The 15,571-nt window shown below is 59.9% G+C and overlaps 1 protein-coding gene across 1 annotated transcript in view; it reads right to left on the reverse strand.

Moving 5' to 3' along the window:
• Window positions 1-1,683: 1,683 nt before the first annotated feature.
• The window catches only part of EPHA10 (EPH receptor A10), a 38,919-nt gene continuing 25,031 nt past the window's right edge, over window positions 1,684-15,571 (reverse strand). The window contains exons 7-17 of the mRNA XM_026516629.3: window positions 15,008-15,179; window positions 11,213-11,321; window positions 7,827-7,888; window positions 7,585-7,710; window positions 6,734-6,919; window positions 6,208-6,269; window positions 5,796-5,999; window positions 5,264-5,413; window positions 4,881-5,074; window positions 3,195-3,350; window positions 1,684-3,067 (exon numbers count right to left, since the gene is read on the reverse strand). Coding sequence (XP_026372414.2) covers window positions 2,953-3,067; window positions 3,195-3,350; window positions 4,881-5,074; window positions 5,264-5,413; window positions 5,796-5,999; window positions 6,208-6,269; window positions 6,734-6,919; window positions 7,585-7,710; window positions 7,827-7,888; window positions 11,213-11,321; window positions 15,008-15,179 — 1,536 coding nt within the window. The 3' untranslated portion in view covers window positions 1,684-2,952. The remainder of the gene's footprint in view (window positions 3,068-3,194; window positions 3,351-4,880; window positions 5,075-5,263; window positions 5,414-5,795; window positions 6,000-6,207; window positions 6,270-6,733; window positions 6,920-7,584; window positions 7,711-7,826; window positions 7,889-11,212; window positions 11,322-15,007; window positions 15,180-15,571) is intronic.

The following is a 15,571-nucleotide window of genomic DNA, read 5'->3' on the forward strand; positions in this document are numbered from 1 at the left end:
GCCTGACAGCCGCTCGCACCCCCTCTGCTCACGCGGCTTCTCCGCATTTCACATCCACACTCATTGCTCCTTCGCCTGGATGGCTGACTGCTTCCTGGCTTCTCTCCACTGCTCCCCTCGGGCTCTGTCTCCTACTCTTCCTCACCCGCTGTCTCCCAGTGGCAGACTGCCCCAGAGCTCCCTCTGCTCCCCGGGCTAGCCCAGGGCGACCTCCTTCTCACTGTCGCTTCACTACCCCCCTGCCCCAAGAGCCAGGGCCCTCAGAGCTGCGTCTCTAGCTGGTGTCTGTGCCACGTTCCAGACCCAGCACCCACCCATCTGCTCTGTAGAAGGTTTACCACCTTCTAAGAAGGTGACCTCCTTCTCTCCGCTCCCAGGCCACCCTCCCTAGACTAGGAGATCTTTCATGGCACGGGCTGTTCAGTTCATGTCTACACAGAGAGACCTCAGACACACACTCGGGAGACACCCCAGGGCAGGTGGGGGATGGTGGAAACCTCCCACATACGATCTTGATGGGTAAGCAATTGTCACTGAAAGAGATACCATATCACAGACAAGTGTTTATTACTTTGTCCTGCATATAGAACCCATGAAATATAAAAACATCTCCAGAATTAGCCAAAGGAACCACCCCCTGCCACCAGCCCCTTCCCTCCCTGGATGCGCTCAGATGGGGGAGCCGGAGGGTTGCAGGCCACATCCCTCTGTCCAGTGAACAAGTTCCATATAAAAATAGATCTGTAGAGGGCTCCCAGAGAGCCATCAGCCCGCATCCGTGCAGGGCAGAGGTCTGGGACCCCTCAGGATTATGGGACCTCACTCCTCCGTGGAGGGGAGGTCTACCCTGGACACCGAAGTCCTGCCAACACAGCCAGGGGGCCCCTCTGCAGAACAGCCGGGGGAGGGGGAGGGGGTTTGGCCTTTAGAGCATAACTGATGTAGCTGGAGATAGGGACGAGGCTCCCTCCACCCAAGACTGGACACGGGTCCTCACGTCCTTTCCGAGTTTGGATGGGGGAGGGGCGAGTCTGCAGGGCGGCTGCCAAGGGACCCTCCAGGCCTGTCCAAGGTGGAAGCAGTAGCTCAAGCTGCCCCATACCCTCCAAGTCCCTGACTGGGGCAGCTGCCTAGGAGGTGGGGAGCAGAGCGAGGGGCTCCAAGGAGAGAAGAGCTGCTGCTGGCAGGGTGAGGCAAAGGCACTGATGTGAGGCACTGTCCCCCACCATGGGCGCTCCCCAAAACTGCGCTGCATTTCCAGCCTCCAGGCTCCTTCTCGTGACAGCCCCTCAGCTTGGATGCCTCTTACCCTAGGCCGTCCATCTTGGCCTATGCAAAATTCCATCCCCCCAGGGCAGACGCCCCCCACCCCCACCTGCAAAGCCTTGTTCAACTTATGCATCAGCCTCTCAGCCAAGAAGCCTTTCCAGACACACCTCCATAGACGCAAATCACAAGTGTCCATCTGCCCTCAGGCCCACCGGCCCACAGACCCCGAGGTCTCCTGTGGGGCCCAGGGCACCTTTGGAAGGCACCTCTGTTGTACTTCTCAGTGCCTGAGCTTGTCTCCCCACCTAGGCTGAGCCCTCCACGGGCCAGCTCCATGTTCCATTCACCCCCTTCTTCTCCCCTTGGCTCCTCCTTCCCACCCACCCCACCCCACCCCCACACAGCCAAGCCCAGAGTGGGCCTATGTCAGGGGTGACCTAGACGAATGCAGCCCCAGGAATCCTGTCCAGACCCAGCTGCCTTCCTGCCGTGGCCTCTCGATCACCACTGCCTCTGGGAAGCCCTTCTGGATAAGGGACTCAAGTTAGCTCAGTGTGGCCACTCTTGCCAGAGCCCCACAGAAGCCAGAGGGAGAAGGTGCTCCCCAGGAGGCTGAAGGGTGCCCAGGAGACAGCACTCGCAAGAGGCGGTCACCTCAGAGTACCCTCGGGATTCCTCGGGGAAGAGTGTTGGTATCACAAGGTAGGACCAGGCACTCTCTCTCCTTGGACTGGGAGTTGAGGGCATGGGTTCCAACCCCAGCCCTGGCCCTGACTCCTCCACCAGCCTCCGACTTTCCTCTCTGCACAGTGTGGCTCAGAGCCTGTCAGAGAGAGAAGGTCCACACCCGACGATCTCTTCACCATCCCCTGAGGCAGGAGAGCAAAGCTCACGGGTCCTCCGGGGAGAAAACATCTCATCTCATGCTCTTCTAGACGTCCTGGCCAGCGAACTTAGAAAAGGAATGCAAAGGGGAGGCCTAGCTGGGCCTCAGGGGAGCACCAGGACCTTGATGGCCTAGCCAGGGCCCTCACCCTCACCCTGAACTCTCAGCCCAAGGGCAGGGGAAGCTGAAATCGGCTCCTGAGTCTGGGGCCCTTGGGGTCCAGCACCGGAGCTCAGCACCACCTTCGCTGCCTGGGCCTCAGGACCAGTGTGCAGACGGGGCCGAGCCCAAGTGCAGGGAGCTGAGGCCCTTGCCTCTCCAGGCCCTTCAGGGTGGGCTGCCAAGCAGCTGTGGCCCCTGCCGGGTCTCATGGGAGCTTATTAGGGACCCATGCTGCCAACTGGCCAATAGGCCTGTGGGAAAAGGGGGCACCCACTGGGGTAGGCCCCAGGCCCCAGTGGGTGCGGAAGACAGAAAAACATGAACCAGGTGATTTAAAGCTACGTCTTCCCTCTCGGTCCTGCCCACCGTGGTCTCTGGAACCCTGCATTGCCTCCTGCTCTTATCGCAGGGGTTCTCCCCAGGGATTTAAACCCTCTGGCCAAGGGGACTGAGTCAGCCAAGGTGTTCAGACTGGGAAAAATGGGAGGAGTAGGCAGTGAGATGAGGGGAACTGTGGTCCCAAACAAGCCCTGGGCCCGAGCACAGGGAGAGGGCGCTCCCTTCTACCCCGCAGGGGTGCCGCGTGCCAGGGTCCCTGTGAGGCCTGCGGTCCTGGCCTGGAAGGACGGCGCGGCTCACACCTGCACCCCCTGGCCTTGGAGCTGGAGCACGCGTGCCCGCAGGGCGCCGATCCCACTGAGGAGGGCCTCTCGATGTTCCGCCGACGAGATGCCCAGGCTCACCAGGTCCCTGAAAGAAGGGCTGGTCACACCCAGCTGGCTCGAACCCTCTTCTGCTTTCCCTCCCTCCGTCGGGACAGGGGAGGGCCCAGAACTAGGACCGGCCCGGGCCTCCCACACAGGTGTCTCTGACTCACTGGGCGGCCATGGCGGCCACGGCCTCCAGGCTCCCGTAACCACCGGCGGTGAAGCTGTCCTTGTAGCGGCCCAGGTCCAGGGCCTCCAGCCACGCGCCCACGGAGCCGAAGGACGGAAAGGTGGAGAAGGCACGGTCCGCCAGGGGGGTGGGAGGCCTGGGGAGCAAAGGAGCTGTGGTCAGTCGACAGCAGGGTTCTGGTGCCCAGACCCGGTCAGTCTCCTGAGGAGAGGCCAGCGGAGAAAGGACAGGAGAAGGGGACGGCGACCGAGCCCCAGAGCAGACCTGGCTCCACGGCGTGCGAGGCATCATCAGAGCGGGTGTGGGTTTTGAGATACCCAGGCAGGTAGGTGGAGAGTGGGGTGCACCCGAGCCAGCTACAGCTACTGGGAGTATCTGGAACAGTCTGTGGGTTGGACATACCTAGCACGGTTTGGGAGGTGACCCATGTTATATTCGGGACAACTCATACTCATTTCATTTATTTTAATTATTGCAACTACAAAGCTGTTGGAACTATTTCCACATGTATTCACCCAGTCAGTGGTCATTGTACTGAGACACGTGAGGCAAAACCCAGGACAAGGAGAGTGACTAAGATGGCTGACAATGTCCCTGTGTCTGAGGCAGGCGGAGTACCAGATCTATCTACAGCAACCAGGTGAGCAGTCCTACCTGGACTGGTAGCGTAGACAGGTAGGATGGGACAGGTGGGGTGGGACAGGAGGGGTGGGACAGGTGGGGTGGACAGGTGGGGTGGGATAGGTAGGATGGGACAGGTGGGGTGGACAGGTGGGGTGGGACAGGTGGGGTGGGATAGGTAGGATGGGACAGGTGGGGTGGACAGGTGGGGTGGGATAGGTAGGGTGGAACAGGTAGGATGGGACAGGTGGGGTGGGACAGGTGGGGTAGAACAGGTAGGATGGGACAGGTGGGGTGGGCAGGTGGGGTGGGACAGGTAGGGTGGGACAGGTGGGGTGGACAGGTAGGATGGGACAGGTGGGATGGGACAGGTGGGATGGGACAGGTGGGATGGGACAGGTGGAGTAGGACAGGTGGGGTGGACAGGTAGGATGGGACAGGTGGGATGGGAGAGGTGGGGTAGGACAGGTGGGGTGGACAGGTGGGATGGGACAGGTGGGTAGGACAGGTGGGGTGGACAGGTAGGATGGGACAGGTGGGATGGGACAGGTGGGGTAGGACAGGTGGGGTGGACAGGTAGGATGGGACAGGTGGGATGGGACAGGTGGAGTAGGACAGGTGGGGTGGACAGGTAGGATGGGACAGGTGGGATGGGACAGGTGGAGTAGGACAGGTGGGGTGGACAGGTAGGATGGGACAGGTGGGATGGGACAGGTGGGTTAGGACAGGTGGGGTGGACAGGTGGGATGGGACAGGTGGGTAGGACAGGTGGGGTGGACAGGTAGGATGGGACAGGTGGGATAGGACAGGTGGAGTAGGACAGGTGGGATGGGACAGGTGGGGTGGACAGGTAGGATGGGACAGGTGGGATGGGATAGGTGGAGTAGGACAGGTGGGATGGGACAGGTGGGGTGGGACAGGTGGGGCTCAGCCATGTGGGGCTCTGCCATGTGGGGAGGCCACTCGGTGAGGTGAGAGATCAGCTGTATCTGGTGGTTGGGGATAGACGGGAGTGTACCTGGGACAAATGAGGCGTCAGTTGTACCTGGGAGAGGTGGTCGTGGCACACTTTGAGGGTTCTGGGTCCTGCACCATCTTGCTCAGGATGCTGTGAATCTGGGAGAACCTGGGCCGCTCACTTGGGTCCTTCTGCCAGCAGTCAAGCATCAGCCGGTGTAGGGGGAAGGGGCAGTTCCTGGGGGGCGGCAGCCGGAAGCCATCCTCCACTGCCTTGATTACCTGGGCCATGGAGGTGAGGGGCAGACGGGAAGCTTTAAGTCACTCCAACACATGCACACATCCCAGCCCAGGAAGACTCAGGGTGGCCAGGCAGGACCGGAAGCAAGTAGACAGTGAAGAGGGGCCTAGGGCTAAGAGGTCAAGGGTCAATGGGCAGAGGTCAGGGAGTCGGGGCTCGGGGTCACTCACGTCTTGGCCAGACATGTCCCAGTAGGGCCGCTCCCCAAAGGCCATCACCTCCCACATGACAACACCAAAGCTCCACACATCACTGGCCGAGCTGAAGTGTCCGAACTGAAGCGTCTCAGGCGCGGCCCACAGTGCGGGGCTGCGGCCGCTCTGCGGGCAGGCAAGCAGGTCAGGGGCAGGAAGGGACTGGTCCAAGTATACCCAGGGTTCCCCACCCCGCAGAGCCCCAGATCCAGCCCCACCTGCCATCCTCCCAGCTGCACGTCTGGGGAAGGCACATAATGACGCCCACACCGGCATTTATTTGGGGCCAAGTGGGGGGGTAGGGGCGGGGCTGTAGGGAGTGTGGCCCTGACACGGCAGGGAAGTGGGCGAAAGTGGGGGATGGGGACCCCCGGGACTGGGGTGAAGGCAGGGCTTCCAGAAATGGGGGAAGGCCTGGGGGGCAGAGGTGGGTGGGGGAAGTAGGGGGTCTTGGGACGGACAAGTGCGGTCTGATGGGCCGGCGTGCCTGGGAGAAGGGAATCCTCACCATGGTGGTGTAGACAGCCTCTGCTCGGTCCCGGGGGCCCCGCCCAAAGCCAGAGATCTTGCAGATAAGGCCACTGCTGACCAGCACGCGGCGGGCTGCCAGGCCCCGGTGAACGTAGCCCATTTCCGATAGATACTTCATGGCTGACGCCAGCCCGGGCAGCAGCCCCAACAGCTGCCCGGCCGCCAGCTGGCCTTCATGCCGCTGTGGGAAGAACATGCGGTTCCCTGGGGCTGTGGGACCCCAGGGAAGTCACCTGGCCCTCTCTGGGTTTGCCCCGGGACCCACCAGGTGGGCCTGGCCAGTGGGCTCCTTTTTAGGGAATGATGGCAAGTGCAAGTCCCACCAAAGAGAAGAGTGAGGGACAAAGACTAACAGGGTCAGCGGTACCCCTGGGACGCAGGCCACTCACCCGCAGGAAGCCGTCCAGGGCCCCGTGGCTCATGTACTCAGTGACAATCATCAAGGTGCTGCCTGTGCCCGGGATGGGGGACACACACGCTAAGTTGCTTGCTCCCCTCTGCATGAACACATGCCCCCCCCCCGCCCCCGGACCCCAGCCTGGGCCAGGACGGCAGAAACAACTTTCCCCAGCCCAGCCACCCTCCTGCAAGGCCCAGGACCCTCCATGCCAAAGAACAAAAGAGGGGGCATCTGGAGGAGGACAAAGGCCAAGGTCTAGGAGCTGCAATAAGTCTGCTAAGAAAGATCACCCAAGGTCCCAGCGACCCACCCCTGACAGTGTCACTACAGGTCAAAAAGGTCATTCAAGGTCGGAAGGGCCTCCCTGAGTCAGTGAAGGAAAAGCTGAGGCCTTCTCCCCATACTGGGCCACTCAGGGGCTCCCTCCCACGGCTGGAGGAAGGGGCTGGAGGCCTAAGAGCTCCCCACCTCCCACCCTGTTTCCACCCCCATACTTGCGGAACATGCAGCCCTACCTCGGGTGACGACACCTTCTAGCCTCACGACGTGGCTGTGGTCGAACTGGCCCAGCGTGAGGGCCTCAGCCAGGAAGCTGAGCCTCTGAGAGTCGGAGCAGCCATCCCTCAATGTGTGCACGGCCACGGGGAGCTCCTGGCGGCCCGGGAGCTGCAGGCAGCCGAAGGACAGCTCCCCGAACCGCCCTGTGAGGAGAGGGCACCTCAGACAGTCCCCTGGAGGTCACCCCCTGGCCAACCCAGGCAGGGTGAGCAGTGGAGAAAGCAGCTTCTGGGTCACAGGCTGTTCCTGGCCTAGGGCTCAGGGCTCCTGAGTTCAAATCACGGTAAACTGAGAACCCTCAGTGTGACGTGGGCTTCGCAGTCCCCACCTCACTCCCCATGAGGCAGCGATCGTGCCCATTTTACAGACAAGGAACGAGTTCAGAGCAAGAGGCACATGCCCTTGGGTACACAGCTGCTCAGCGGTAGAGGCAGGACTAGAACTCTGGTGTGTCTGGTCCCCAAGTTTATGAATGCTCCTCCCCACCCCCCATGAAGGCCTGGGAAGACACTGCCGCCAGGGGCAGTCTGCAGAGGCCAGCCAGCAAAGGGCTGGTGTGGGGCGGTCTCAGTGACCATGGGGACGGGGAGAGGGTACGAAGGCAGGACCACAGACCCCTCTGCCATCCCCCTCCCTGGAACCTGGTGGGTAGAGGTCCCGTTTGGTGTGGAGCTGGGGCCTCCCCGGCAGGCCGGGACTGGGGTGAAGGCAGGGCTTCCAGAAATGGGGGAAGGCCTGGGGGGCAGAGGTGGGTGGGGGAAGTAGGGGGCTCTTGGGACGGACAAGGCTTCCTGGGTGCCCAGCTTGCCTGCTCCAAGGCTTTTCTCCAGTGTGACGGTTTTCGCATCCAGCTCCTTGGCAAACAGATGAACAGCCTGCAGCGGGTCCCCGCAGCTCTGGGGGTCTAAGAATGTGCGGCGTGTCGGGACTTTGACTAGAATGCAGGGAGAGACAGAGATGGGCCAGAGGAAGGGGTTCCGGGGCCCAGGCTGGGGGAGTTATGAAGGGCAGTGTGGAAGAGGGTTAAGGAGGGGCCCGGCGACAACTCACAGTGGAAATACAGCTCCTCCTCGTCGTGGGCGTCCTGACCTCCTTTGCCATAGGGGCAGGGCCTGGGGAGGTGTGGAGTCATTCTTTGAGCTAGGCAGCCACGGCCTCCCCTCCCACTAGACCCAGCGCCGGAGCTCCTTATCCCTTCAAAACCACTAAGACCTGTGCCCTAGGGGAGGGACCTTCTTGCGCTGCTTTGAAAGCCCCTCCCCACAGCCGACACATAACCCTAGCCCCAGACCTAACCCCTCATCCCCACCCACATTACTAATTATTTTCACTCTGAGCCACAACGCACATTCTTGCAACTCCAGAGGCACCCAGATCCATACCCCTGACTTCGAACCCAAGCTGCCCGCCTGCCTTACAGGTGAGCAAATCAGGAGGCCCCTGCTGTCAGGGGCAGCCTCGGTCTGGCCAGGAAAACAAGCACGGAGCGTGCATTGCAAGCCCACTCACAGGTCCAAGCAGAGGAGAAGGGCACACATAGCAGATGGGCCTGAGCCTTCCCAGGCCAGCAAGGGTCGTTTCCTGAGGCAGAGGTGGCCCTGGGCCGAAGGACTGCGTCACTACCAACAGAGCCCCCGACTGGCATTAGGGGCCCGAGGCAGGGCCCTGCTGGCCCAGAGGAGAGCCCCGGGGCTGCTGAGCAGGTGAGCGTCAGGACTCAACCCGGTTGTTGCCCCCGCGGGAGCGCGCGGTGGCTCCGTGGCCGCTCGGGCTACAGGGGGAGCATGGACCTGGAGAAAAGCGAGAGGACTCAAGGGACATTTAGGTGACGGGGCCACAGGGCTCTGAGACTGCTAAGGCATAAAGGAGCGGGGACAAGGCGGGAACAACTTCCGGGGTTCTGCATTGCCCAGCCGTTGGTGGCGATGCCATTTAGCAGCCCGGGGAGAGGAAAAGCTGGCGCTGAGCCGGTGGAAGTCTGCAGAGCCCACGGGGTAAGCAGGGAGGGGCGCGGAGTGGGGAGTTAGAAATGAATGGGGGTGGGGGGTGGAGGAGAGGTCTGCGCTGGAAATACAAGTGCGGGAGCTGTGAGCATGGTCCGGGGAAGAGGCCAGAGCCTGGGAAGTGGGGCTGTGGACAAGTCTGAGGACCCCGACATTTAGAGACCGGGTAGAGGAGAAAGAGGCCAGGGAGGAGGTCACGAAAGAACCGCCAGCCAAGTCAAAGGGAAACAGAAGGGAAATCGGGGGTGGCCGTATCACAGGAAGGCAGGAAAGAAAGAGTGGGGCAGGGGAGAGAGATGGCGTGGAAGCAGTGAAGGGGACGTTCCCCACGGATGGGAAAGGGGGTGAAGTGGTCATGATGGTGGTGAGCAGCACGGGCTCTGGAACCTCACGCAGGGACTGGCTTCATAGCTGCAGGACTGGGTGGGCTCAGATTTCTCTTTAATGAAATCGGGATAAAGACAGCCCCGCCCGATACAGCGCGGTTGCACAGAGCTTACTACGCACTCACTAAAGGTCAGCGGTTACCTGGGGCCGAGGGGGACATTAGAACTAGTAGGGTTCCTGAGATGGTGAGAAGGGGCGGGGTTCGGAACACAGCAGGAAGGACTAGGAGGAAGGCACCTCGTCTAGAGCAGAGGGAGGGAGAGGATGGGTGCAGAGACAGGCAGGTGTGCAGACTTGGGGATGAGGACCCATGGGGGGGGCAATGATGCCGTGAAGGAGCAGGTGCAACAGATGTGGCCGAGGGGGCAAGCTGTAAGGACAGGGCTCCTGCGGGGCGTAAGTGGAAGAGCTGGACAGAGTGTCTGCGGTGATGGCCAGGTCCATGGCAGGATATGGGAGAGGGAGGCAGAGGTGAAACGGAAGAGAAGGTCCTTGGGAATGAGGAAGTCAAAGAACCGAGGAGCCAAGGGGTGCAACAGGTTATCCAAGGGCCCCTGAGGTCAGCCAGAGTGGCGACAGGACTTCCATGGACGAGGGGAACATCCAGGAAAGGTGGCTGGAGAGGAAGAGGACAAGGCCAAGTGGATGGAGGAGTGGCAGAGAAACCGAGAAGCTTCCACAGGACAACACCCTCTGGTGAGAAGTGGGATGAGCCAGGATGGGGTGGGGAGGGGAAGCGGAGGGGAGGAGACCCTGCAGAGGTCAGTAGTACTGCAGAGACGCAGAGAGAGGCCAGCCTGTGAGGCTGGCTGGACATGCCATCGGCACCTGACCGGCAGATTCTCCCCGTTTCCATGCCATTGGATTTTGAGCAGGTTTTGAGACCGACTCCCCACTTACTCTGCCTGCCCTAGTGCCTCTGTCTCCGAGGTGCTCCTGGGTAGCTACTCCTGTCCTGCACAGCCCCTGCTCAGAGGGGCGCTCTTCATACCCCTCTCTCCCGGTTCCTCTGCCTGCCTCTCTGAGCCCCAGCCAGGACAAGAGGCTCTCAGCTTCTGTCCATTCCTGCTTTCCCAACAGGACCAACATGGGTGTCTAAGCCCCAGAAAGGAGCTCACTACTCCTGTCCTGCCTCCTGACTGTCCTGGCTCAGGCACAGGGGCTCCCAGACCCCCAAGTCAAGGCTCTCCCCTCCTCAGTCACTTTCAGGGCTTCATTCAAGGCCAAGCAAACAGTGCCCTGCGAATGCTCATGGTCCCTCCTGCCGACAGGCAGTTCAAGGATGCGGAGATGTGCTGGGATGCGCCCCCCCCCCCAGCAGCCATCGCTCTCCTCTGTTCCCCCCGCCCCAGCCCATCACATGCAGACTTTCCACCCTTCAAGTCTGCTGACCTCAGCCCCAGACCGGTACCTCCGCGTGCAGCAGAGGGCGGCCCTGGGGAGAAGGCGAAAACACATGGTGGTAGGTTTCTGCTGCGTGCAAAAGGACTGGGATCTTCTCTGAACCAAACTCAAGCTCCACACCCTTCCTCCTCCTCCCATCCCCTTTCTCTGCCCACTCTCCCGCAAGCTTCCTCCTGCTGGGAGAAGGGGAGGGGAGTTCTGGTGAATGAGTTCCCCTCCCTGTCCTCCCCCTTCCCACACACAATTTCTGCCTTTCTTCCCTTTGCCTGTGTTCAAGGGCCTCAAGATCCCTTGCGGGAAGGGGCTGGGGGCCTCGGAGCGCCTCCAGAGAATCCTAATCACACTGGAGCAGCCGGAGCTTGATTCCATCCTCAGTGATGCCTTCTGACATTTAATGAGTTAAGGAGCTAAATCCCCTTCATCCCGGAGCGGCAGAGCAAGCGGCAGGGCTGGCTGCTGCAGGAGCAGCAGGCGGGGGGAGGGGCCGCGCCGGCCCTGCCGGCATCTACACAGCACTGGGCTTGCCTGCGCAAATCCGCATGTGTGCCCGTGCAGGTACAGAGAGAGGGGCCGTGAGCACACGTGAGTGTGCACAGGGACGCGACCCACCAGGAGTCAGCCAGGCGGGGACCAGCCACCTACCTCCTCCACATGGCCAGCACGCTCATCACAGAGCCCAGGACGAGGAGGGCTGAGACGGTCACCACGGTGACGACGACTGCAGGGTTGTGGTCCCTGGACCCTGAGGCAGCTGGGGGTAAACCAGGAGGTTGAGGCAGGCAGAAGGCCAGGCTCCTGGGGCAGCCCCAGTGGAGACTCCTGCCCCGCCCCCACAGCAGAGGGACCACAGTGGCGCCCGGAGCTTCCCCTCCTCTCCCGGGCCGGCACCGCCACTGCAGTCCAGCTCTGCAGGAGAGGCCCCTGGGGTCCAGACAGGCAGGCCTGGGCCTCCCTTTCCACCTTTCGGATGGGCCCTAACTTAACATAGCTCTGCAGGGGGAATGGCCTCTCTCCTGAGCTCCCCGGCCCCGTCCAGACCGTCCGCCGGCAATTACAGGAAGGTAACATTTCATGCACACTTACTCCATTCAAGATCCTGTACCACGTGCCTTCACTAAATGACCCTGTGTCATTGTCACAACCAGCCAGTAAAGTGGTGGTGTCTCCACTTCATAGCCGAGGAGACTGACATTGAGAAAAGTTGTGCAATTTGCCCACGGTCCCACGACTCATAAATGGTGAACCTAAGATTTGAACCTGATTCCAAAAGTCTCTACTGTGAATGATTTCCCCAAGAGAGGGGTCTAGAGGACCCCAAGCTCCCAACCCCATCTAGCCATCCCTCCCTCCATCCATCCCTCCATCCAACATTCGTGACTGGCTAGCACCAGCACTTAGAAGACAGCGATGAATGAGCCAGAATCCCTGCCCTGGAGGAGTGTACCGACCAGCCGCAGAGACGGAAACCAAATTCCCAAGTGTAGAATGAAAACAGAAACAGAGAGCTGAGCAGAGACACGCTCATTCCTTCCTAAAGCCAGTAAGGAAGGCTTCGCAGGAGAGGGGCGGCATCTGCACCAGGCCTGGGAGATCGGAAAGATTTTGGTGCTGCTTGGGCGCACAGGCTGGGTCTGGAAAATGGCAAGCCATCTGGTGGGGCTGGGGAAACAGACCGCGTGGGGGCCGAGAGGGGCCAGATGTGAAGCTGGACGGTGGGAGGAAAAAGGGAACGGGGGTGGGGGGGAGGAGACAGCACCTAAAGGGCCTGGCAAGCCAGGCCAAGGAGGAGGGACTTCATCCTGAGGGTGACAGGGAGCCAGACAGCAATGGATGGAGTTCCTGCCTCAGGGGAAAGGGACAAAGGTATCTGCTGGGTCGGAAGCGGGGATGGACAGGAGGTGCCTGGGAGAGGGGAAGATGTTTGGGAAAACTATCAAGAATGGGGCGCCTGGGTGGCTCAGTCGTTAAGCGTCTGCCTTCAGCTCAGGGCATGATCCCGGCGTTATGGGATCAAGCCCCACATCAGGCTCCTCCGCTATGAGCCTGCTTCTTCCTCTCCCACTCCCCCTGCTTGTGTTCCCTCTCTCGCTGGCTGTTTCTATCTCTGTCAAATAAATAAAATCTTAAAAAAAAAAAAAAAGAATGGGGGAGATGCCGCACAGCCCTGGAGACTCAGTTGAGATTAGATGAGGCGTGGGACACATGACTCAGGCCAGCTCCGGGCTCCAGGCTCTGGGACAAGCAGGGCAGGTGCAGCGCAGTGTCCAGGAAGTGAGGGCCAACACGGCTGGGAGCATTTCTCCTGGCTGAGGTGCTATGGGCCCAGGAGGGGCTCACAGCCTGTGAGAGGAGGTTGGATCCCCAGGGCTGTTAGGAGAATGTCACAGTCAAGTGACAAGGGACAGAGGAGGAAGAGAGAGTTAGAGGCCAAGAAGGCCAAGGTCAATGAGGGGATTTTAGAGCCCATGGTTCCAGAGGTGGGGACAGGATCCAGGGTCTGGCTGGGGCAGAGGTGGGTGGAGTTGCCAAGAACTGTCTGAAATGAGGTGTCCGTGTGGACACAGAAATAGGACAGTTGTGGCAGGTGGCCTCCAAGATGTGCCCCCTGGATTCCCCACCTCCTGGTATTCAGTCCCCTTGAGAGTGGGTTTGACACAGTGACTTGTTTCTAATGAAGATAATACAGCCAAAGGGATGGGATGTCACCTCCAAGATGAGGTGACAAGGGACTGTGGCTTGTCTTCGGCACTCTCTCTCTCTATCTCACTCGCAGTCCCTGCAAGAATCAGGTTGCCGTGTGATGAGGAGCTCTAGGGAGAAGCCCAAGGGGCGGAGAACTGCATGTCTCCACAAAGAGCCAGCGAGAACCTGAGCCTTGAGACGACCACAGCCGTGAGGGACCCCGAGCCCGCAGCACCGAGTTAAGCTGCACCCAGATGCCTGACCCACAAAAATCATGAGAGAACAAATGCTGGCTGTTTGCAGCTACTCGCGTTGGGGTAGTTTGTTACACAGCAGTGGGTAGCTGATACGGGGCTAAAGGGGTGTCCTTCATCGTGCTCCCGAGTTAAGGTCACAGCTCACTGGAAAAAGTGCTCTGCAGACTGGGAGACCTATTCTCCCAGAGCCTGGGCCACGGCAAAGGAGGCCGGGGGTCCGAGCAGGGTCTACTCACCGAGGAGCACCAACTGAATGGAAATCATCGGCCCATTTCAGCTAACAGCCCCCAGCTCCCGCCCCCACCACACTCACTCCGGCCAAACCTGTGAGCCTTTGTGCGGATGGATTCGTCCAGCCCCAAAGCCTTCCCTGCCCATCTCCACACATTCACACGCTCCCCAGCTTTCAAGACAGAGCTCTAATCTCCTCCTGCCAGTACCTGGCCGAGGTCTGGCACAGACAGGCGTTCGAGCAAGAAGTGCTGTCTCTCTCCCCAGAACCCAAACTCCCTCAACATTTTATCTCCACCTCCCTTTGGGCTCAGAGCTTTTCCTATCTTGGATTAGACTCATGTAGCAGGTTGGAAAGAATTATTATCTTGACAGCTGGTGTCAGAATGCCTCTTAGGGGGAATTGCCTTTGTCCAGGAAAATACTTTCGTGAACTGCTCGGGGTAGATAGAGGTGAGACCCTGAGGGCAGGGTTAGCAGCAGGCAAAACCACCAAAGCCACAGCTAAGCTCCTCATCTCTCATCATGAAAGGGAATTTGGGGGTGGGTGCGGAGAAGAGGAACCAGGGGAGGGAGGTGAAGGGAGGAAGCGGGTAGCATAATACCACGGGGGAGAAGCCAGAGCCGGTTCAGAATCAAGGTATCTGACGTTGGGCTTTTGTTTTGTTGTGTTGTTCTGTCTTGATAACAGCTATATTGGAGAAATGGTTCCCAGACCATACAATCCCCCCACTGAACAGGCACAACTCTCGCTATGTTTTGTTTAGTTTATTGCTGCAGTGAGACCCTTTTGTGTCCCCAGCCTTCAGTGAAGTGTGCTTCTCATTCTAAGACCGAGTGGGGAAAGGGACGGCATCCCACGTTTGAGTCCGTATCACGGCAGAGAGAAAGAAGCAGAATGGGAAAGAATCTAGCCGCCGGAGCAAGAAGTGACCATGAGATTAAAACTCTTCCCAAGAAAAATAGCAAGAATCTTGGAGAGGGCACAGGATGTTTCTACAAGACACAGGAGGTCCTGGGAGGCTGGGAGACGCCAGCTGAGACGTGGCTTATAGCTGTTCGTGAGCCCCTCCCCTGTGAGCTCCCCCAGGACAAGGCCCCCCATTTAATTCATGTCACTGAATAGGCCCTCGTCGGTGGATTCCAAATTCATGAATTATTTAGGTTGTAATTAAACTGTTCTGCAGGCTCCCTTAATTGCACGGATAACACCCCCTTCCCAGTTGGTCTCCCCACCCTAGCCCCCCCCCCCACACGCATCACTTACCCTCCCCTGGGGTCTGTACTTCAATGGAGGGATTGAAGCTCTGGGTCTCCCAGGAGGGTCCCGGGGAAGCCGCCCGGATCTGAAAGACGTAGCGGGTAGCCGGCTTCAGGTTGGTGACAGTGACCGCAGGTGCCCCTGTCTTCACCGTGGAGTAAGTCTCCTCACTCTGACCCTGAGGAAGGACCAAGAAGTGAGGCCCAGAGCCAGGGCCAGACCCGCGCTCGTTGGAGAATGACGGGGGCAAGGAGTAGGGGGGTGGAGAAGTGTCCTGAGGCGAGCATGGACCGGGTGGGAGAACCTGACTCTGACAGTCTAGGGAGGGCTCCGCAGGCTTCTTCCACAGGCTCTCCAACCCCTCTCTGCACCCAAGTTCCCACCTACACTCAGCGGAACTTGTGGCTGAGAACAGTAAGAGAAACGTTAGAGAAGACGCTAGATCCCCTTCTTAGGGACGGACATCAGGGCGCAGCGGTCCAGAGGGTGAGCTGGGAATGCCTCAGAGGAATGAGAGACAGCCCGGACACCCACCCAGTCCCTGTCGGCTCTCAAAGCTTTTCCTTCTCT

The sequence above is a fragment of the Ursus arctos genome, unplaced genomic scaffold (genome assembly GCF_023065955.2).
Source record: "Ursus arctos isolate Adak ecotype North America unplaced genomic scaffold, UrsArc2.0 scaffold_32, whole genome shotgun sequence".
In the NCBI taxonomy this organism is placed as follows: Eukaryota; Metazoa; Chordata; class Mammalia; order Carnivora; family Ursidae; genus Ursus; species Ursus arctos.